Source organism: Paramisgurnus dabryanus, chromosome 1 (assembly GCF_030506205.2).
Source record: "Paramisgurnus dabryanus chromosome 1, PD_genome_1.1, whole genome shotgun sequence".
In the NCBI taxonomy this organism is placed as follows: Eukaryota; Metazoa; Chordata; class Actinopteri; order Cypriniformes; family Cobitidae; genus Paramisgurnus; species Paramisgurnus dabryanus.
The window spans coordinates 44017866-44041425 of record NC_133337.1 but is presented as its reverse complement, the minus strand read 5'-3'; the positions used below and the strand labels follow the sequence as shown (position 1 = coordinate 44041425).

The following is a 23560-nucleotide window of genomic DNA, read 5'->3' as shown; positions in this document are numbered from 1 at the left end:
GAACTTTGACCGCGGCGTGAGCGCTTTGCTCGAGGCAACAAAAAAAACGCCCTCGCGCGGCGCAAGCCATTGAAATGAATGGGTTTCATAGCGCAGCGCACACCGCGTCCTATGTGAAAGCTGCATAAGTGTATAATCCAGTTTACAGTATGACTTGATTGGTAGTATACATGTATGTTGAATGAACCATAATGTTTATGCATTGTTGCAGCACTATTAAGAATATAAAAATGATAAAAGTCAGCAGTTTAATATGATGCATCGTTAACTTCGGGAACTCCTAGAATCTCCTTAAATTATTTAATGTTTTTTTTCAGGGAACAGGCAGGCCGTATCTGCAAACTTCTTCTGCATTAAATGTTAATGTGGTCCCAGAGGTGTCACGTTCAGGAGGTTTTAGCTACAGTACCCTCTATAACTACTGGCACAGTAAATACAAAATTGCTCTGGTTGCTGTAAAGACAAGAAATGTGTAAGATGAATATGAGGCAAACGTACAGAATGTAACATTTTATTATCATTTGATTATGTTTCAACACAAACGTGCATTACCAACAAAGAACAACAATCTTTCATCTTGATTTGTTTGTGTTGTCACCAAATGCAAGACTCAGACAGCAGAAGCAATGAATCAAACTGATACTACTGTACACATGCTCTACTTTTCATCTTTGAACAATTAATGCATCAGGATACAGCTCCAGCCAAATATCAGAAGTACCCCATGATTTACTCACCCTCAAGCAATCCCAGATTGGATAGCTAAGATTTTGGATAGCTAGGTTGGCTTGTATGTTTGATGCAAAATGGGTGTGCGGGGCCCAACCTCATATTCTTTCATAGGGCCCAATAATGCTAGTGGCGTCCCTGTCTGCAGGTAATCGATGCGATTGTGTAAGAAAAATATTCATATTTCAAACTTTATAAACCGTAATAACTAGCTTCCGGTAATGGTGCCATCTTGGGCTCAATACCATGGGTAAGTTGCGCATTGACTCTCATGAAACGGAAGTTAACGGTCTCGTTAACAGAAGCTATACTATTATAGTTTATAATGCCTAAAATATGGATATACAGTGACTTCTTTTTTCGAGGGCGCACAATGTGAAGTTTGTGTATGTATGTAGCCCGACGTGTGTGGTTCGTAATTTCAAAATATGTGTTCTGCGCGTCAAGTGATCCTATGTGCATCACGTGTCTTGTCAAAATAAGTGCCTGCTGCAGATGCGTCTAAAGGGTTTATAATAAAAGAGGCGCTCGCGTTTGTCAGATACTCGCATCATTTCCTGCATAATCAGAGTTTACTGTTAAGGGAGTGTCTTGCGTGTATTTTGTGAACGTGGGCGTCTCTTTTACCATAAACGGTTTTGATGCGTGTGCAGCAGGCAGTTATTTTGACTAAACAACACATGATGCATATGGTTCACATGATGCAACAAACACATATTTTGAAAACACAAGCAACACACACGACACTCCGAACACTTATTTTGAATTTGCGCCCCTGGGATGAGCAGTCACGAGTCTCCACTGTGATGGACATATTTATCTCTTGTATGAGGATGGATAAATCATGGGATAATATATGTCTGGACTATTGCTTTAACACTTGTCCGGAATGTACATCTCAATATGCTCACATTAATAGTTTTATAATCCCCATTTGGTTGGTAAATTGTATATATTGAAACAGGGAAAAAATATAATGTGACATTTGTACTTAGTCTCATGTTCATCTTTTATTGTTTAGACATTTATTTAATACACAACACAAAGAACAATTTTGCCTTTACTGTCCCACTTTTCATTTGCACTTTTCATACAGTCTAATAGTTATTTTTATAATATGGATGAATAAGAACCTGTGACTCATCTGGTTAATATGACTTTATGGCTCAGTCTCTATCTTTTATCTCAGTGAGGCTCATATGTTGTATGAAATGATGAAGGCCATTGGGGTCCCGCATTGCTTCCGGTGTCCTGATTGGAGTCAGAATCTAAAATCAGCCACCGGTAAATTGGTTTGAGCAGCTTGAGATCAGATTTTTGTGCATTTTTTTGTGCCTGTTTCTTAACTTGCTATGAAATGATGGTCGTAAGGAAGACAAATTATCATTGTCAGACTGCAAAATGTGAGATACCCCATCTCGTTCCTTCCATTACTGTATATTGGTGCAGTTATTTCTTTGCTGTTGAGATGTTCCCCAAATGTGCAGCTTGTGTTGCCATGGTTGCTCTTAACTCAGACGTGGTGCTTTTTTACAGGGGTTCCTCTGATCACAACATGAAAAGCCGAACTGCTTTGATTTAAGAAGAAATGTAATTAATAAAACACCAGTAATGACTCATCCCAGAGCGTTTCAAATGAGAATTTGTTTGAAGTTTCCTCCCAAAAATAAAAACTATGACAAAATTTTCTCATCCCAATTTCGTTCCTCTGTGAGACACACATGGAAATATAAAAACATCCAAACTTCTGTTCAAAATACAAGTGTGTGGTCATTTATGTTCCTCTGTATCAAAATGTTATTAAGCACATTAAAAGTTGTTCTCAAAACTCATGCATTTTGGTTTAACCTCTCGAGGCGCACTAGCTCGGGGGCGGAAAGACGTCAGTTTTTTTTAACGCTTCTAACAATATCTATATAGCCTACTGTCTACAAACATTAATATTATTAACATTACTCTACATCGTTTAAAAGGTCTACTGGTTTAGCATCAGTGTATAGTCTCTGTTTTGAGATACAGATGCTCTAGAATCATAAATGTAGTATTTTGTTACAGAAGTCCAGATGACAACATGCAAAATATAAACGGGACTCCTTACCTTTGTGTTGGTATAAGGATCGCGAAATCGAATCCAGTCTGTTTCAGATGTGTGAATAACCCATAAAAACTCTCCAATAAAATACATCCAATTAACATTTTTGTCCACAAATGCGTATAATCCGTGAAATATAGATATATTGTCCATTGTTTACATCAGATTTCACATGTCTTGTAATATAATATAAAATACAAACTATTTACGTCGTAAAACTTGTATATGAGATTGCACTCGCGTTCAAACCCGCGGTCAAAACTTGATTCTAAAAGTAGGCGGGAGTATAATACATAATATCCAAACAGCTCTGTCAAATATCGTGACGTCATCTGACTCGCTCGTTCCTCCAATGACTTCATGGAAAATATTGATAGACAGAACGTGTAGCCAATTTGATAACGAATTTAACGATCTTTGTGTGAAGCTTTATTTCCTGGTGTGGATACGGCATTTTATACGCTAACATAAATATAAATAATAAGAAGAACGAACGTGTATGCATGTAAACAAAAGACTTTTATTTTGGGGCTGACTGGCACTTAGAAAAGGCACAAGTCTTACAAAAACCCTTGCAAGAACCTCATTTTTGGGCCTATTGACCTTAAACGTGGATTTTGAAATTTTTGAAACCTGGAAATTGAAGCTGTTTTGAAGTGTCTTCTTTCTAATGATACCACAGTTATGCTTATACTCTAAATGGTTTAGTAAAAACAGCCCTTTTAGTGAAAGTAGGTCTTTTCATGGTTTGTTCCAGAGTGGGGGTGCTTTTCAAGAGGTTTTAAAGAAAGATTATACATTATATAAATATTGTTCTGTTCCTCACAAAAATCTGAAGATTTGGAATATAGATTCACTTTTCAGTGCATCAAACCCAAGACATTGTTGTTAATAACTAGCTACAGGGATGCAAATATGACTTTCAATCCATATAGACTTTGAAGGTTAAACATGAGTCATATCAAGAGACCAGAATATTTTAGAGATTTGGGGGCTTTGGGTTCTTTTTCCAAACATTAAAGACCTAAGCAACCCCATAGCAATGCCATAGTCACCATAGAAGTGATTTATGGGATTATCATATAAATGACTGTAAATCATGTCAATTTTTAGTGTTTTTTCATGTAAAACATAAACAAGTAGATGAACCAATATATAGCAAAGTTTGAGTGTGAATAACCAATATGTTCATCAGTCATGTTATAATGAATCATGCAGGACCAAGATGGCTTGACAGATGGTTATAGCTTTAGCAAACAAGCCCATCCACCCCGACTCAAACTTATGTGTGGCTTTTTATCATTTAAAGCCGGTGGTTAAAAAAAGATTCTAGATGGATTTTGCAAATCCATGGCAATGAAGCGCTGCCCCTTTGGGACGGAAACGTCTGAGGATGGTGAGAGATGAATCACATTCAGCCATAAAAGATGCCCTATTTAGTAACATAAAGAGTGTTAAATTAAACTGAAATAAGATGGTGAGAGAAATATCTGTAATAGTTTTTCAAGACACTGCATTTTAAGTGATTTTAGAACACTTAAAGCATTTCCATACTTAGCCCACCCTAGTTTTACATTGGTCTTGTTTAGCTAGTGTTAGTTGTACCACAGCAGGGTTTCCCGCAGCACTTTTCAGTTCGGGCGGCCCGCCTAAGCTGGAAAACCCTACCGCCTTAACTAGGTCGTTAAAAAAATAGCTGCAAAAAACGCACTCAAGGGCATCTCGGAGAATAACGTGGATGCTCTTCACACCGCGAGCGGTTCTACAACATCTGCTTCAGTTTGTGTTTATTAACCCTTTAGTTTCACTTCATCACGCAGATATTCCTGTTAGAGATAAAAACATTTAATTCATTAAAAAACTAGTATGTGTTCATTTTCTTTCATAGTTTCTTCAAAATTAAGTTTTATTTGAGTGTTTTAAATAAAAATATTTACATTTTCATCATAACATGTATGCCCCGCCCCTTTGATTGCCACGACCCCGGCACCGTCCCCCAGCCAACCTTACCACCTTAACTAACACATTTTCTGCTGGAAACCCTGAATAGTGACCAAATATCATTTTCAAAATGATGCTCTTTACTACTTCTTCCCATAATGATTTACAAAATAATTGGTAGACAGAAGGAATACTTACAAAAAAAATGGTTTCCCAACTAACCTTTTAGTCAAAGGTCCTGTCAAAAGAATCATTTCCTTCTTACCTTTTCTGTAAAGCCATTTTCTGCTACAAAGAGGATCTGTGGATGTTATGGTACTTTATTAAATCATACAGCCAAAAAAAACCTTTTGATTAAACATTAAATCTGACCATGACCACAGTCTGGGGCAGAAGTGGTGACAAGTGATTTTTCAGGACATTTATTTCAGTGAGATCTGTCAGATAAACAGAACACATAAATTGTATGTGTTCCTTTCCATAAAAAAATAAATACTCACTGCTTTCATGGGGTTTAGTAAGTTAAAGTATATATCTCTCTCTTCATTCCTTACTAGTTGATAAAAGGAATGTCCCTTATTTTATCCATTATTTATGTATCTACATTCAGGCATACTTTTTCAAGCTTTATTTGGCCATGTTTTTGGCCATATAGAGTTAAAATATTTGAAGTCATTGTAAAAGCATTAGCACTTTGATTATATTTTAACTCCTTTAGCCTTTTTTAGAAAAGTTTCATGTCAGCATTTTTTTCTGATTTTCACAAAATGTCTTCCAGGTAGGGGTGTTCATGGTTAACCGAATAACCGATTAACCATTAAAAATTGTTTAACCAAGTGAAACATTTTGCTCGGTTAGTTGGCATCAGGTGACAGAATTTTCCCACCTGTTAATGCATGCAGACGTGCGCATTTTACTTTCACTTTTGAATTACGCAACTGTTTGCAGCGCTTGCGTAAGCTGCGTTAAATAGCGTATGAATTTGCGTGCAATGCGAGTGCAACAGCTGGTTGAATTAAGTGCTTGAGTCAATGTGGGCAGGTAATTCTCACAGAACTCGCCAGTTCCAAGCAGTGCAACCGGCTACTCCTCCATAAAGCGCTGCTTAAATTATGGGTTTATTATTTTTCTTGATAAAAATTATAACAAATCGATCTTGCTTATATTAAACATCATATATGTACATTATAACAAAATCGAGTAAGCACGCGGCTTCTGCTATCGTCTGATCATTCAGCTCGCCTCGCAAACTCTGACAGAAATAAATGAAATCTGACACCTGCGGCTGCTCTGTGACGTGACGCGCGTTCAGCTCCGCTTCAGGCATCAGACACATTCAGTTGTAAGTGTTTGCTCTGTCTAACGAAACTAGATGATTTAATTACAAGAAAATATCAGAACGACTGTGAAAGACGGTGTCGGGGTGGGCAAGTGATCTAACCGGTGAGAGGCTGAAGCACCGGTAATCACCGTTTCACGGACTATCGCGACAAACCCAGCCAACACCCAGGCATCATAGAGAGGGGGCTGCGGAGCCTGCGAGTACCTTCGCCCAGCCTACCATCCCCGCGAACGCAAAAGTCAGTGACATACTTAAACTGCTCTGTCCTTACCACTGCGCTTTATTTCTATAAATTAATTTAGTTTTAAATGTGGTCCAACCAGTTATTAAAGGTGTTAGAAATTAACTACCCCTTTGTCGTGTGTCTGTATCTCTGGGTTGCGGCGCGCATAATATGGTTAACCGAGTATTAACCGCTAAGGATGTCGGTTAACGGTTAATGAAAAACTTGCAGCCCTACTTCCAGGAAAATTTTCTTCTTTAAATATATAAACATACAAATATATCAAATGCTTTTTTGCATAGTTGTGTTTGACACATGAAAACGTCTTGGGTTCCGTATGTAACTGTTGTTCCCTGAGAAGGGAACGAGACGCCGTGTCTCGCTTATCATACTTCCTGCGTCCCTGTAACGCCGTCTTTGGCAATATTTCCGACAGCGTTATACTTCCTGGCTCCCGTGTTACGCTGTCTTTGTCGTTAAGCCTCACCATTGGTTGAATTTGATATACACATTCAGCACTTACCCCTGGAGGCGTCCCCAAATTGTCACCACAGTGATGCAGCGCAAGTTCCCTCAAAAGGGAACTGTAACAATGTATCGTAAAAGGTAACCTGATGTAACCTTGCTCTAACTTGAAATGTGTCCCCACATTTAGTCTTGAATTTGAGGGTATTGGACCTGGAAAGTCCTTGAAAGGTTTGAAGTTAACTAAGGTGTGGGAACCCTGCATGTGATTTTCATGCTCAAGTTAAAATTTTGCACAGAAGACATGATTGAGGCAAGTATCCTGCATTGCAAGCTGCAATCCTTAACTTTTGCCTCTCTATCGCCATCTCTGTTTAAAACATAAAATTGCAGTTATTTGCATAGTATTTCTTTGTATGTGCATTGTGATTCGCCCGACTATTCTGCAATACAGTAGTACAATAGTACATCCTAAAAGTCATATATCTAAAAAAAAAAAAAACGTCATCAGAACATATAATATATATTTGCTTAGATTGGTTGGACTATGATAAGGAGACCATTTGAACACTGCTTTTTTATGTTTCTGATTTTCGTTTATTTTTAACTGAAAACATTACCGATTGCAGCTTTAATTTAGCCGAGAACCATCCAGTTAAATGAGAATATCTGATCCGTAAACTATTTAGGTGATGAGACCTTGTCTATTAGTCTCTCCTTTCTTTTGTCACAAAGCATTTCTTAAATCACAGATGGAGCGTTTATGCAGTTTAGCCAGAAGGTGACCAGCTAATGAGAATTTACCAAATTCCCCTCTTCTCCTGTAGCGTCATGACAAAAGACAGCACACTTTGCTGCAGGGTTTGTGTATTCCTGATGTTTTGGCCTCGGTGTGGGTTTTTGATGATGAGTCTTCATGAACTCTGGAAACACAAAAGCTTTGTATGAATCATTACACTTTTAATTTTCCTTAGACATCCCCTGCAGGCTCTTCTCAGTTCTGCCCCATTGGTGTTCCTCAACACAGGACTGAGAATTTGCATTTGATTACATCATTAGTCTGCTCATTATAGTCCCAAATGTCAACTTCATATACAACAAAAAGGAGAATCGGCAAGGGATCGACTTTAAAGGACAGCTTATTTCAACAATGCATTGCAGGATGTGATGTCAGCATCTAAAAACCGTTTCCTGTGTGGTGTGTTATTGAAATATGATCACAGATGACCGTTCTGTGTCCCTGAGGGCTAATGAGCCAAATACCAGGAACAGATATGGGGCTGACATCATCTTTCTATGCGAGACCCTTTCCTGTTCACACAAGATTGTGGGTTGGGCAATGAATTTTCACACATTAATAATCTCAGACTCTTAACTTAGTCTCTGTTGATCATGCCAAAACAATTTGCCGTCTTTATTGATACTGTAGATGGCTTGGCCAGTGTGACTGAATGTACAATGTGCATTTGGCTCGGCTGGTCAAGTGTCTATTCAAACAAGCATTCAGACCATTGTTTAAATTGGCCAGCTGTTTGCTAGACGTTTGACCCTGAATGATTTCGGTTTGAGGAAAGAAGTTGTGCACATACTTTGGGTTCGACAGCAAGCTCATATTAAAGTCAGAATGACCGAGATATCATAGAAACAACAGGTTAAGCTTATTTAAATTGACCCTAAACGCAACCACCTAGCATCATGTGAATTCAAATGCACTTCATTAGGAGTGCAAACGTCATTGTTTTGATCTTAATCACTCCACTGATAAAATGTACCTTGAATGCACTTAAATGCATTCTGTTTAAAGGGATAGTTCGGCCAAAAATGATATTAAACCCATGATTTACTCACCCCCAAGCTGTCCGAGTTGCATATGTCCATCGTTTTTCAGACAAACACATTTTCGGATATTTTATCAAATGTTTTAGATCTTTCAGTTGATTAAATGTAATGTTACGGGGTCCACCCATAGTCCACAACCTTCAAGTCCAAAAAAGTACGTCCATCCTTCACAAATTAAATCCAAACGGCTCCAGGATGATAAACAAAAGTCTTCTGAGGGTAATCCGCGCTGTGTTGTTGTAGAAATATCCATATTTAAAACTTTATTAACGAAAATAAATACCTTCTGGTAGCGCCACCATCTTAGTCGCGTCCGCATTCAGGATGAGAGCTTACGCAGCCTACGGAGGCTACTCTGCTGCTGCTCTGTGCCCCCGCCCTCCGAATTTGTCATACGTCACTAAGAAAAGTGCGTACACTATGCTAATCCTCTCTCCTGAGTCTAAGATGGCAGCGCTTTAAAGTTTTAAATATGGATATTTCTACAACAACACCGTGCGGATAACCCTCAGAAGACCTTTGTTTATCATCCTGGAGCCGTTTGGATTTAATTTGTGAAGGATGGACGCACTTTTTTTGGACTTGAAGGTCGTGGACTATGGGTGGACCCCGTAACATAACATTTAATCAACTGAAAGATCTAAAACATTTTATAAAATATCCGAAAATGTGTTTGTCTGAAAAACGATGGACATATACAACTCAGAGAGCTTGGGTGTGAGTAAATCATGGGTTTAATATCATTTTTGGCCGAACTATCCCTTTAAAGCATCTGCCAAGTGCACAAATGTAAATATGCTCATGTATAGCTCAGTGGTACAGCATTGAACTAGGACTCCTAGTCTTCAGATTTAAACCCAGGATACACACATACAAATAAAAATGGGTACATTGAGTCCCTTTGGATAAAAGCATCTGCCAAATGCATAAATGTAAATGCAAATTTGGACTTGAAAACTAATATATTGTCCTGAATACTGAATAAAGTGAATGTAAATGCATAAAAAAAACATTAGTGTCTATAGAGTCCCACTGGTTGATTATTAAATCAGAAAAGAACAACAGAAATATAAATGATTTATTTTTAGTCTTATATTGTAGCCTATTATACAATATGTAGTAATTCCAAAAAGTACATTTGAATATTAATGTCTATATTGTGGTTGTTAACACTTTTAGTGCTGTTTGAAATACGTGTTATATTCGTTCATCATAACTCGTTTATCTTTTTCTCATCGTGGTTGTGTGCCGTGCTGGCAGAAGGCACCATCTTGTTTGTCATTTCCTCAACCCTTATGTTATTTCAGTCTGGAGAACATTACCCTCTGGCTCAGCACAGCTTCTGCTGAATATTAAAGACCCGCATGCGCCCCTCATGCACCACCCATGCCACGGTGCCTTTATTTTCCTCATTGTACTGCAGATTTATATACAGCCACTTTAATCTAAAATAATGTCTAGCTGAGCATAGGAAACATTTTCTTTTAACACAATGAATTATTAAACAAACTGGGTTTGGATTGTCCCAGTTGATGGTTTTTATTTCAAAATGGATGGTTGTGTTTGTTAAGTGGCTTTTTACTTGAGGAAAATGCAATTAAGTTTTCCTTAAAATACAGTAACTCACAGTTTCATGTGTAAGTGTGCATTATATGTGACCCTGTCTGTGAAATCCAAGCTAAAGTCTCATAATCTAATGATGAGATTAAGAGCATCAAAGTTTGATTTCACTTATTGATTTCAATTGTTGACATGACCTTACTCAGTCAATATTAAAGATTTCAAGGTTATACCTTCACAGAATGTTCTGTACATTATGTAGCATGATTTTATGTAGAAAACAGTAAATCATTAGTTGGGTTTTCTGAGCCATAAATAACGGTGATGATTGCGGCGGTAAACTAATTGTAATTTTTCACCTTGTGACTTCACAGTGTTGCAGTAGGAGTGGGTTTTTATGGAAACAGTGAAACAAATGATGGGCTGTACCAGCTGACCTATTCCCTCTACAATGCCAACCACACGCTCACAGGAGTGGACAGTTTGGTAAGTACAAATTTAGCAACATTAATGTGACAATATATAACACTTTTTGAGATTTCACTCCCTGTAAAATGAACTATCAGAGTAAAGATGAAATATGCTAAGTAGTGATGCACCGATGTATCGGCCGCCGATATTTATCGGCCGATTTTTGATGAATTTGAAACCATCGGCAAAAGCACGAGAAAGGCCGATACCGATTGTTTATTAATTAACTGCATAAAGAAATCCATTATATGTAAAAAATAAAAAATGTGTTAATGTTAATAAAATAAATGCTGAATAGCAAAAACCACCTTTGAAGGTTGTTATGCTGTCTTATTATATTTGTTTTAGCTTAATTTGTGCCTCTCTTATTATGTTGGTCAGTTGAATGTTAATTAGATCCAATCCATGTTTAGTAAAAATAATTCGATGCAGAAATAAACTAGCTATAGACCAACTGTATAGTATGGTATAACTAGGGATGCACCGATACCGATACTGGTATCGGGTATCGGCCTCGATACCACATTTTCTAAAGAACTCGTTAAAAGTCCCCCAATACCAGGGATCGATACCACGGTCTGAGAAATGTCTATGTTTGAGCGGCGTGTAAGGGGTTAATGCCTCTTGTGTTGTCTAAAGAGGCAGAGTTTACAACAAACTGGAAAACTAGTCCCTTGTTTTTTTGTTAAATTATATGACTAAAGCTGTTACCTGTAAATTTAAATCATGGTTTTTATTAAGTACTCAGTATCGGCAAGTACTGAAATGAAAGTGCTCGTACTCGTATTCCAAAAAAGTGGTATCGGTGCATCCCTAAGTATAACTGTATAGTATTGTACAAGTGTTTAATATCCGTATCGGCATTGGTATCGGCCAGAAGTTGTCTGTTTAAATCGGTATCGGCCCCAAAAAATCCTATCGGTGCATCCCTAATGCTAAGGCTGCACAATATTGTCAAAAATAACTGACATTGCAATATTTAAAGGCGGTTGTGTCCCCTGAAATATATATTGCAAAACAAAATATAGTGGATGACTTCACATGATTGTGTTTTGGGAATTAATTTATCATATCTCAGCAAGCAAAATCCTTCATTTCATCGTCTAGGTTAACTATAGACCGATATAGTTCGGCTATGAGTAAACTCACTTATAGTCAAAATAAACTTGAATTCGGTTACATGTCGGTTTTACCAAAATAACTTTCGAGATATTAAACGGTGAATATGTGTTTTGTTTAATTATTTTATTTCATTTATTTTAAATTTTCATTAATATGGTTATACATCTATTAAATTTTTTACTTTTAACCTTCATTTTTCATTGTTTAAATCTAGATGTCTGGGATTTATTTGGACATCTATATTAAATGCAAAATTGCTTGCTGGGATAATACTGCTAAAAGCATCTAAAGTAGTTTTTCTGTTGAAAATGAAAACAGATGCATAAAACATATAGAATATGTGAAATATAGGAATACATTTTTACAAAAAATGATGCTATTGTGCAGGGTTGGGCAAAGATACATCAAAATGTAGTTTAAAATAAAATGGCACATGTATTTATAGCAACTAGTTTGTAGTTTCTAACTAATTAATCATTTGATTGTTATCATAAATATAATAATAAATTGTGTGTCAGGAAGTCATTCATGCAATGGTATGCAAACCAAAATATCATGATCCTACTAAACATCTACTTTAACTAGGGGTACAATACTCAGCAATCGTATATTTGAAGAGTTTGCTTACAAAACGCAATAAATCCATTTAGACTAATTTGGGTAAAAATGTGTTTTCTATACCAAGAAAGTGACAAGATAAAAATCACTATTTTCTGTTACAAAATTTCACATAGTATCTTTAAGTTATAATTACATAAAAATTTCAAATCCATAAAGATTTATTATAAAAAGGGATAATTTTTTCAAAATGCTATAAATCTATTGAATCAGTATATAAATGTGCATTCATCTTTGCCATGTTATATGCATTTAGTTGATTAATCATCGCTGAACTTTTTCACAGCGATCAGCTGTAAAATATTTTGGTCCTGATCGATTTTTGTTGGTTTCACTTAAAATAATGGAACGTTTTTCATAAGAGGTCAAACTAGGATTCTGTGTGTATTCAACGCGCCGCCATTGTTGTTTACAATGCATGGAATGGTGTGTTGTGATTGGTTGAGCGGATTTATTGCATTTTGCAGAAGAGGAGGAGTGGCGTTTATTGCGTTTTGGAAAAAGGGAGAAAAGATGACAGAATAACAAGGCGGATATTGTATTTTGCGTAAAATTAAGAATTCACTTTTAAATACTGACCTGATACAATACTGAATTTGGCGGTAACTATTTTATTTTATTTTAACCAAACTCTTCATTTATTTATCATATCATTGGACACCTTTTGCAGTTGACAACAGACATTTTACAATTTCAACAATTATCAAAGATTTTAAATGTAGTCAGAATTAAATTTTAATTAAATTTTTGTATTTTTTAATTTAATTTTAGATTTTTCATTTAATCTGAATTGATGATGTCATCATGTAGACTTTTTACAAAGTATTTTACAGTATATATATATATATATTTTTACAAAAATACAGAACACTATAGTATGTTGATGCAAAATACAAAGGCATCTTCATCAACCCAATCAAATACAAATGACAAAATACTATTTTGTATTTGGAATACGTGTTTTAAAAACATGTCTCAACAATTTTGCCCATCCCAGTTGTTGCTGAAAGTATATATTCTGCAGCCCTTTCTGAAGCTTCGTTTTCACATTCCCTACTTGCAGATAAACTTCCTATCAAAGGCCATCAGCACTCCTAACCAAACCTACAGATGGACTCTGTATCCCCACAGATCGTCTGAATGCTTCTGTAATCTTTTTCTGCCATTCAGAGCTTCTAAAATTTCATGGACACCCCACTGTCTGCCTGATAGATTTTCTGGCAACCATTTACAACATTGAGAACGCGGTAAAAGATAGGCGTCTACAGCACACAGTCTGTCTTCAGAGATTGTGAGCGAATAACTTATTATATAGTATTATATAGTAATTATATTGTATTGCACAGAAGCGAAATTGCGGTGCAGAATTGGAAAAGTTTTGCAAATCTCCAGTTAAAATACTGGATCTTATGTTTGTGGGTTACTCTCCTGTGATTCGGGGTGGTTATAGATGCCTCATGTTGGGTTTTACAGCCTTTTATATTTGTGTAGTTATTAAGGGCCTTTTTCCTTTAGTCATTGTCCCTTTACGGCCCCAAAGGCTGGACCACGAACAAAACCTAATTCCTATATCTTCAGACAGACCCAAGAGCCCTGTTTATATCAGTCTCTGTTTTTGTGATTTAAATGTGTAGCGCTGACAGTGACACTAAAACCATTAATCCTGCTTCACAGGCCAGTTCTCACATAGCCGATCGGGTCTTTTGTGATTCGATATACAGGTTTTAGTCATTTTATTCTTGGCTGGAAGGCTGCAGAAGCAATAATACATTTTTGTGTTTTTGTGTTGTACTGAACATAAAATGGATTTATTTATTACAAAGTATTCAAATATATTACCCTGGCATTGATAAATGGCAGAAAAGATGAGTGTTTATTTCATTCTTTCAATAAATAAATTGTTTTGGCATAGAAATTACGCAATGCACCTTTAAGACAGGCCTATCCGTCATAGCAACATTCAGGTCAGATTAAATATGCCGTCTATCTTAACTATGGTCCATTGCATATTAGGCCAGTTCAGGCGATGGCATCAAAGCGTTTGCCCTGTATAGTGTATCGCAGATGCCAAATGCATCCATCATATAAATATTAATAAAATTTACATTGATTTGATGAATACAAACATGGTGGTAGATCACACAAACAGACCCGCGATAGATAGTGACTCACACCTGCAGTATTTGTATACCGGTGTAAAGGGATAGTTCACCCTAACATGAAAATATGGTTGTTACAAACCTGTATGAATTTCTTTGAACATGAAGGATGATATTTTGAGCAATGTTTGTAACCAAACCAATCAGAAGCCCCATTGTAGAAATAGTATAAAAAGAATACTATGGAAGTAAATGGTGCTTATGATTGGTTTGGTTACAAACATTACATGAAATATCTTTCTTTGTGTTCATCAGAACAAATAAATTTATACAGGTTCGTAACAACACAAGACATACACAATGACAGCATTTTCATTTTTGGGTGAACTATCCTTTTAAGCTTTTGGGTAAATGTTCATGGTTTACTATTGGACCACACTTAACTCTTTCTCCACCAATGATGAGTTATCTCGTCAATTAAAAGAAAACATTTACCTGAAAAATGTGTTCCTGGTGAGTTTTTATGGTAATCTGTAATACTGCGATTATCCACTAGATGGCCCTTAGGAAATTAGTTTTTTTTTTCAAATATTAATTTTACACTTCGTGTATGTTTTGATAATCATTCTGAATCTTATCTCTAATAAAATTCCTTCACAAAAATGCAATTATTTCAGCTTTTTGCTCAAAATTTTGTATTTTTGAAGAAGAATACGCATATGTAAGAGTTTATAGACGGTTTCATCGGATGCACATGCGGTGACACGATACGCGTCTGTTTTCCGAACTTTACTTCCAGTTTCAGTTTTTTTAATGGTCTGACTAATTGCTAAACTGAACTCTTGAACAAATACCTAGTTAAAAATAACAAATGTTTTGGTTTCCTAGGTAATCTACGTGTTGTTCATTTTGCTTGTTATATAAATAAACTACGTTTAAAGTACTTTGTTGTTATTTATTCTTTGCGGAGTTTACCGGAAGTTACGGGTTGACCACGAAAGCCGCTTGTTTATGTTGTTACTGCTGAAACCGTCTATAAACAGAAATAAATAAAGATATGATTTTTTCCAGTTTTGTTTGTTTGTTTAAAAGAAGAGGTTCTGTTTTTTCGTTTGATATAACTATAGAGTTGTTTCCTCATGCTAAACGTAGGCAAAGTGTCAAAAAAGCAGTTGGGCATGTTACATTGTATTTCTGTGCCGGATGCACTTCGCCAGGGTTTGTACAAGTTTCCGGAAGTTTTTTTTTCGATTACAGGTCCAGCTGACGTTTAAGGGGTTTCTATACGTATCACTTCTTTATATGGGCACTTCCCCCGGAAAACCCCGCCCACCTGTCAATCAGCGGGAGACGCTAGAACTTGCAAACATCATATCACACGACACAGCTTTGTTTAATTTCAAAACTCAACAATGGCACGAAAGAAGAATGTTTTATTTTGGATGTAAGGAGAAGAAAGCCAGCCTTATGAAAAAAATGGATATAGTTTATTATCCGGGGTAGCAGCAGAGTTTGCGTGTGTGTTTGATGTGCTGGATTTCAGTCCCAACCGGGTCATGAGTTGCAGTAAGTAAGTAAGACTTATTCGGTAAAGCTAATCTTTCTTTTATAAATCTGATTAAACTAAAGACTCTTCGGTGATATAAAGGATGTAATACTACTCTAAGGGGCTGGACACACCAAAACTTTTAAACGCGGCTGAAAACGCCTTGAGGACGCAGAATGCCAGCTGTTTTTCAGCTGAGTGCCAGCTTTCTTCAGCTGAGCGCTTTGGTAGCTTTGATACTTCAGCTGCGAGCCGGTTGGTTGCTGTGGTAATGTCCCGCCCCTCCTCCACTGTGATTGGGCGGCCGTGTAAGAACTGACATTGACGAGCGGAGCTTTTCTCCCAAAGTTGAATCTCTTTCAACTCTCGACGCTCAGCGCCGAGCGCGGAAAAACCGCCGAGCGCCGGTTTTCAGCGCGGAAAAAACCCGCTAGCTGCTGGCTTATTTGAAAAACGCCGAGCTTCCATTGGAAACAATTGAAAACATGCGCCGGCCGCGGGCGTAAAAGTTTTGGTGTACACAACCCCTAAGGGTATATTATTTTTATAAGCGGTCTGCCTTAGAGATAAGAGATCTGTGAAAAAATAATATCCTGTGGCTAAAAGGCACTAGATCTTTTTGATCGTCAGTTGAAGGAATAGATTACCCAAAAATAAAATGTCATTATTTACATATGTCATATGTAAATATTTACATACCATAATGTTCTTTTTTTATTTATTTTTTCTTTACTGTATGTGAGGAATTTTGATGAAATTTTGTTATAATATATTGCCGTACAATGAAGTTTGGTGTACTAATAGTCTCAAGCTTCTACATTGTATAGACCTACACTGTAGTGTGTTCATTAATAAAAACATGAAAAATTAGGTAGTTTCGCCTGTTTTGTGAGGTAGGTAGCAAGGCCAATTACAATAATATCACCCCTTAATCTGCACTATCCAACCACGTCACTGCAATTTAGTGCAGAGAGAAAGAAAATAAGCGACAGCACAATTGAGTTTCAATTGCAAAAAACCACAATCATTGCAATCAGTGTTTGCATTTCATCAGCTCATTTGCATTTTAAAGGACACACACAAAAACAGCACATTTTTACTAGGACCTACAAAGTGGCAATTTCAAAATGTTATAATAAATTGTCTGTGGGGTATTTTGACCTAAAAAAGATAAAGTATTTTTTCCCCTAATGATTGACGTTTGCATGCCAATTTTTCATTGTCAATGATTGACAGACCCAGGTCATTATGAAATGTTGTACAGTGCATTCACTCTGTACATATTTTTTTATTATCAGTATGTGTAGTCTTAGTATAGAACCCTTGACCTTTGAACTACAGGAATTTTACAGTAAGTAAAGAATTTTCTTTGCTGAACCGTTCCTTTAATGAATCTGCAACTTAATGGCTTTAAGAATAGTAGAGACCCTTAAACTAATTCCCTTCCTTCATCCATTCTCTCAAATGGTACAAAGTGTCCACTGTCTGAGACTGCCTGAAATCCCAGCATGCCTTGCACATAATTAGCCATGAACCCTGCAACAAAGGCCTTTGATGAAGTCACTCAAGGAAACCTTCGACTTCCAGATTGAGTCTCTTTAATGGTTGGTCCCGCCTGCCTGAAAACAATGATTAAATTTGGCATCCATTACACGCAGATGTCTGCTCTTTCTCGCGCACACATGCACGCTCCGTTCGTTTTGTTCTCACGCTGTTTGGAAGAACTGGGCTGTTTTACGGAGAATAGTCAGGAGAACGTTAGATAGAGAAAAAGCCATTTGCAAGCGTGTTGGGTTTTGGGTTTATTGGTCCTGGGCCATGAGGTCTCTTGTTTACCGCCTCCCTCTGTGCTTGCAAATGAACTGTGTGGCTTCGGCTAGATCTGTTTGCCTTGCACAGAGGCACCTACGGACAAAACAGGACTTCACTGGCCAGATCACAGACACTTTCCAGACCTCTCTAACAAGCATTTTTCTCTAAGGCTGCATTTACACTTCCAATCGTAATGCATAGATCCGAATGTTTTGACCATATCCGATTTTTTTTTGTCCTGCCTGTATACTTAAGAAATGCCTCATACCTGATGTTCGTGTTTACATTAAACATCCGTCAGACAGAATGCTAGTTAAACTGTTAGCTATCTAACGTTAATATCAGCATCACTTATTTAAAGTAAAGGCCAGTGTTATTGATTAACTTCGGCATCATTATCCACATTGTCTTTCCTTCTTTCCTTCCTTCCTTGTTTCTTTCTTTCCTTCATTTCTTCCTTCCTTCTTTCCGTCATTTTTTTCTTTCTTTTCTTCGTTTCCTCCTTCTTTCTTTCCTTCTTTCCTCCTTTCTTTCTTTCTTTCTTTCCTTCGTTTCTTCTGTCCTTCTTTCCTTCAAATTTTTCTTTCTTTTCTTCGTTCCCTCGTTCTTTCTTTCCTTCCTTCTTTCTTTCTTTCTTTCTTTCTTTCTTTCTTTCTTTCTTTCTTTCTTTCTTTCCTTCGTTCCGTCCTTCGTTCTCTCCTTCTTTCTTTCTTGCTTTCTTTCTTTCCTTCATTCTCTCCTTGATTTTTTTTCTTTCTTTCTTTCTGTACCTCTTTCCTTCTATCTTTCCTTTGTTCCTTCCTTCCTTTTTTCTTTCATCCTCTCCTTCTTTCATTCTTTCCATTATTTCTTCCTTCTTTCTTTCCTTCATTTCCTCCTTATTTCTTCCTTCATTCCTTCCTTTGTTCCCTCTTTCTTTCTTTCTTTCTTTCTTTCTTTCTTTCTTTCCTTCTTTCTTTCTTTCCTTCTTTTCTTCCTTCCTTCCTTCCTTTGTTCCCACTTTCTTTCCCCCTTCCGGTTCCCTTCTTTCTTTTCCTTCCTTCCTTCCTTCCTTCCTTTGTTCCCTCTTTCTTTCTTCCTTCCTTCATTCTTTCCTTTATTCTTTTCTTTTCTTTCATCCATTCCTTCCTTTCTTTGGTCCCTCTTTCATTCTTTCTTTCTTTCCCACCTCCGGGTCCCTTCTTTGTTTTTCTTCCTTCTTTTCTTCCTTCCTTGATTCTTTCCTTCATTCTTTTCTTTCCTTCTTTTCTTCCTTCCTTCCTTCCTCTGTTCCCTCTTTCTTTCTTTCTTTCTTTCTTTCTTTCTTTCTTTCTGTCTGTCTTTCCCCCCTTCCAGGTCTCTTCTTTCTTTTCCTTCCTTCCTTCCTTCCTTTGTTCCCTCTTTCTTCCTTCCTTCCTTCCTTCCTTCCTTCCTTCTTTCCTCATGGATTAAAGTTTTCCGTCGCTAGACGGATTTCCGTCAATTGCAAAATTATTAAATTCACTTTTAATAAAGACGACGTGTATTCACCTTTTTTTAAAGTTGGATGTGATCAAAGCCTGGAGTGGAGCCAAATCACGTTCCTCTCTCCACTGTTAGCGTTCTGTAATCACTACGCACCGGATCCATTCCGGGTTTTCTGGCTGTATCACGTTAAGCTGAGGTAAAACTTTATTTCAGCTAGCATGGACAAACTTGTAATGCAGAAAGGGTCCGATGTTTTGGCGATTGATAAAGGTGTAAAAGACCAATGGAGATCGACTTGGCTTAGCGAAATGATGAAGATTGGCAAGCCTTTCAGTTCGTGGGATAAGAAAACCAAACCGCCAGGTAATTTACGTGTCTTTGCGATTAGGGGTCCTGTATTTTGGGGGTAAATGATTTCTCACGTACGTGATCACCCGCGTCCCGTTTTTGACTGCTATGCTCATCAGGCCAGTTGCTGATACAACGGGTTTGTTAAACTTGTGGGTAAACTTAATGTGGCGCCACAAGAACCAAGAGGCAGATGACATCCACATCCTGTGAGAGCTTTTTCAGGAATCATAAGAGGAGACTGCTTCCGAAATGGTCTCGCGGCACTTTGATGTCATCCACCTGTCGGTTCTTGCAGTTTCATTTGCGTGTGGTCTCAAAAAACGTAACATTTGTACATATATTTAAGCGCCGCAGTTTATAAGCAAGTGATGAGCCATACAAACACAAACAACAGTGTTAACGTTAAATGCGTTCGCTGTTTCTGTGTCAGAGCTGAACACGTAAGCCGCGCATTCGCTTCTCATTGAGCTTGTGAGTATTTTTGCCGCTTTATTGGGCTTAAATACAAATATGCGTCAAAAATCCCGTCTTTGCAAGTATCCTCATATAAACACGACCATTTAGGTCTTAGGAGAAAGTAAACAGCAGAACCATTGCCCATAAAATAGCACATCAGCGCTGCCTCTATTGTAACATAATAATTTGTTGATAAAGGTACAGTCATCAATTAACAACTGTCACTATGGTTACAGACATCCTGTGCGAATTGTACACTAGTTTAACTCGAGTTACACGTTCAGGGTTTATATTCATACATAACGTTACTGTAAGCTGTTTTGTGAACAGAACAGACCCTGGATTATTCGTTTATGTGTACTGAATAATATGATATGAAAAAGTTGTATTTGTTCACATTAGTAAATGCATTATATAACTTGAAAAAACAATGAAAAATATAGAATATATAAGCATTTATTAATTCTTGTTTATGTCATTACAGTAATTGATGGTAGTTCATGGTGCATTCACTAATGATAACAGTTTCAACTTTGATTTAAAAAATTATTAGTAAATGCTAAAATAAATACATTTACAATTAATAAATAATTAATAAAAGATTCATTAAAGGTGGTGATATTCATGTTTTCTTTTTATATAGTGAGTTATTTAGCTGTTTCGCCTTCATCTTAAATGCCATGCAAACTACAGCCACCTATATATGCCACAGGCGACTTTAATATGGAATTAATGGCAAAAAATACACCCTTAAAATGCTATTGGTCTCGCCTACATTAAGTTTTGGTTAAAGAAATATGACTTGGCCTGAAAAAAATTTCAGTCAGAAGAATTTTTTTCACTTTAATCCATGTTTCCTTCCTTCTTTTCTTTCGCTCGTTCCCTCCTTCTTTCCTTCCTTCCTTCCTTCTTTCCTTTGTTCCTTTTTACTTTCTTTATTTCCTTTGTTCCTTCCTTCTTTCCTTTCTTTTTTCTTTCTTCCCCCTTCCTTTGTCCCTTCTTTCTTTTCCTTCCTTCTTTCCTTTCTTTCTTTCTTCCTACCTTCCTTTGTCCCTTCTTTCTTTTCCTTCCTTCCTTCCTTTGTTCCCTCTTTCTTTCTTTCTTTCTTTCTTCCTTCCTTCTTTCCTTCATTATTTTCTTTCGTTCCTTCGTTCCCTCCTTCCTTCTTTCCTTTGTTCCCTTTTACTTTCTTTCTTTCTTCCCCCCTTTCTTTGTCCCTTCTTTCTTTTCCTTCCTTCCTTCCTTCCTTTGTTCCCTCTTTCTTTCTTCCTTCTTTCCTTCATTCTTTTCTTTCGTTCCTTCGTTCCCTCCTTCCTTCCTTCCTTCTTTCCTTTCTTCCCTTTTTCTTTCTCTTTCCTTTGTTCCTTCCTTCTTTCCTTTCTTTCTTTCTTTCTTTCTTTCTTTCTTTCTTTCTTTCTTTCCTTCATGCCTTCCTTCTTTCCTTCCTTCCTTCATTCCCTCCTTCTTTCTTTCTTTTCTTCGTTTCTTGTGTCCTTCTTTTCTTCATTCTTTTCTTTCTTTCCCCCCTTCCTTTGTCCCTTCTTTCTTTTCCTTCCTTCCCTGCTTCCTTTCTTTCTTCCCCCTTCCTTTGTTCCTTCTTTCTTTTCTTTTTTCCTTTATTGATAATGATGGTAAATAGTGACTGGTGGTCTGATAATATAATAGTAGTTTTGTTTTATATGTAGTGCTTTTATAAGATGGAACATTCAAAACAATTTAAGGTGCAAGATAAAAAAAAACTTTTGTGCAAACATTGGGAGATATTTAGCATTTCAAACCTCATGCTCACTGAAATATGATATCTACTTGAAAAATAACCACGTTTCTGCCCCTCTTCTTCACACACGTCTGGTTGGTCGACAGCAATGTAGACTTGAAGCCAAAAGCTGTTCAACCATCACGTACAATACAGAAAGTAAATCAAACACGTTTTGCAAAAACATTTCAAGATGAAGTGGATTTGATTGTTGTATCTTAGTTTGTTTTTCTTTTTACCCAAGACTTTAAATAACTCAACTTTATAAAGTTAGCATGGAGTATGGAAAAGCCGAGGCTGCTGCGAGCTCACAGTAGGTGGGTTAAGACCTTTAAAGTCTTTTTTCATTGTTGGTTTCGTGTTCATTTTGTTCTCCACAGCTATCTTAAGAACTTCTGAACTAGTTTCCCCCGAAAAACCTCCAGACATTTCAGAGTCGTTATTAGGGCGAGACCTCTGAGCTGTAAGGTCATCAAACTTTTTCTGAAATGTCTAAAAAATCAAAAAAAAAAAAAATAGAAATCCATATCTGGATGTAGAGCAGGCACAACCACTTACTGCTTGTGCTCCATTTCACGCTTCAACTCTTCCATTCAAATTTAATTGCAGAAGCACAGCGCCTACAGAAAGCAGAGACAATCAATTAGAGCCGTGGCACAGGGAGAAAAATCTGCTATCTTAAACCGCTTCCTCGTATGCACTACAGCTGTGGCTTATGAAATGTATGCCTTTGTTCATTAGCTGAATTATTGGATTGTGTTCAGCAGCGATATTAAACCCCCACGAGTTCACACAGAGAGCTGTGGCCACACAATAAGCATTTGCCAAAAAAACACTCAAAATGTGTTCAGTGTTTAGTCTGAAATTCACACACTTCAGTGACAACAGGACTTCTGTGTCTGAAACGAAGGATTTTAGGACAATACATCTCTTTTGTGACGCAAATTAAATCTCATGTTCAGAGCTAGCACTTGGTTCTGGTTAAACTGGGTTAAAAATGTTGCATTGAGTTTCTCACGGTGCTGGTGTGAGATCAGTCTGTATTCTTCTGTAGTGATGTCATAACCAGATGAAGGTCTGCTGGGTGTTGAGTCTGACCCATCAGTATTAAATTTCAGGATTTAGAGCTTTTGCTTGGAAATCCCCTAATTCTGTTTTGTTTTCAGCCTTTAAATTTGCAGGATGTTTTTGTGCTGTCTGATTTTTATTTTGGAAAAATAATTAAGACAGTTTTTGGGCTAGGTCCATGGGAGAGGAAGCACAAATCTGTATACATTCTTCAGAAAAACAGCTTGAGCCTTAAAGTCACAATGAAATTGAAGTAGCAATTGTCTTATTTTCCCCTGGTGACGTATATACGAATGAAATGGCTTCTGAAATGAGAAAGAAATGTATTGCGAGACTTGAATTTGTCCATCGAGAACTTATTGGATCGTTGGAAGTTGGGTTACGTTGATAATTGCGAATTACTGCAATCTTTTTTCGGGGTCCGCCCTCTCACAATTCCTCGTGACCAGAAGAAAAGCGAGATCGTTTCGATGAGGGGAGAAGATTAATGTTTTTGCTTAAAGATTGTGAGGTCACATGATTTTTTTTTTAAATAAAGAAGCTCACAAATAAGTCATTTGTAAAAAAAAAACGTATTAAAAAAGTTTTCGTTTTTCAATTTTAAATTCATTCTGACTTTAACTT

At 37.0% G+C, this 23560-nt stretch overlaps 1 protein-coding gene across 4 annotated transcripts in view; it reads left to right on the top strand.

The window, feature by feature from the left end:
• Window positions 1–23560, top strand: part of ttyh2 (tweety family member 2) — a 77606-nt gene that overhangs the window by 27073 nt on the left and 26973 nt on the right. For all 4 annotated transcript variants that reach the window (XM_065262412.2, XM_065262410.2, XM_065262411.2 and 1 more), the window contains exon 3: window positions 10566–10677. In XM_065262412.2, the coding sequence (XP_065118484.2) occupies window positions 10566–10677 (112 nt within the window). The remainder of the gene's footprint in view (window positions 1–10565; window positions 10678–23560) is intronic.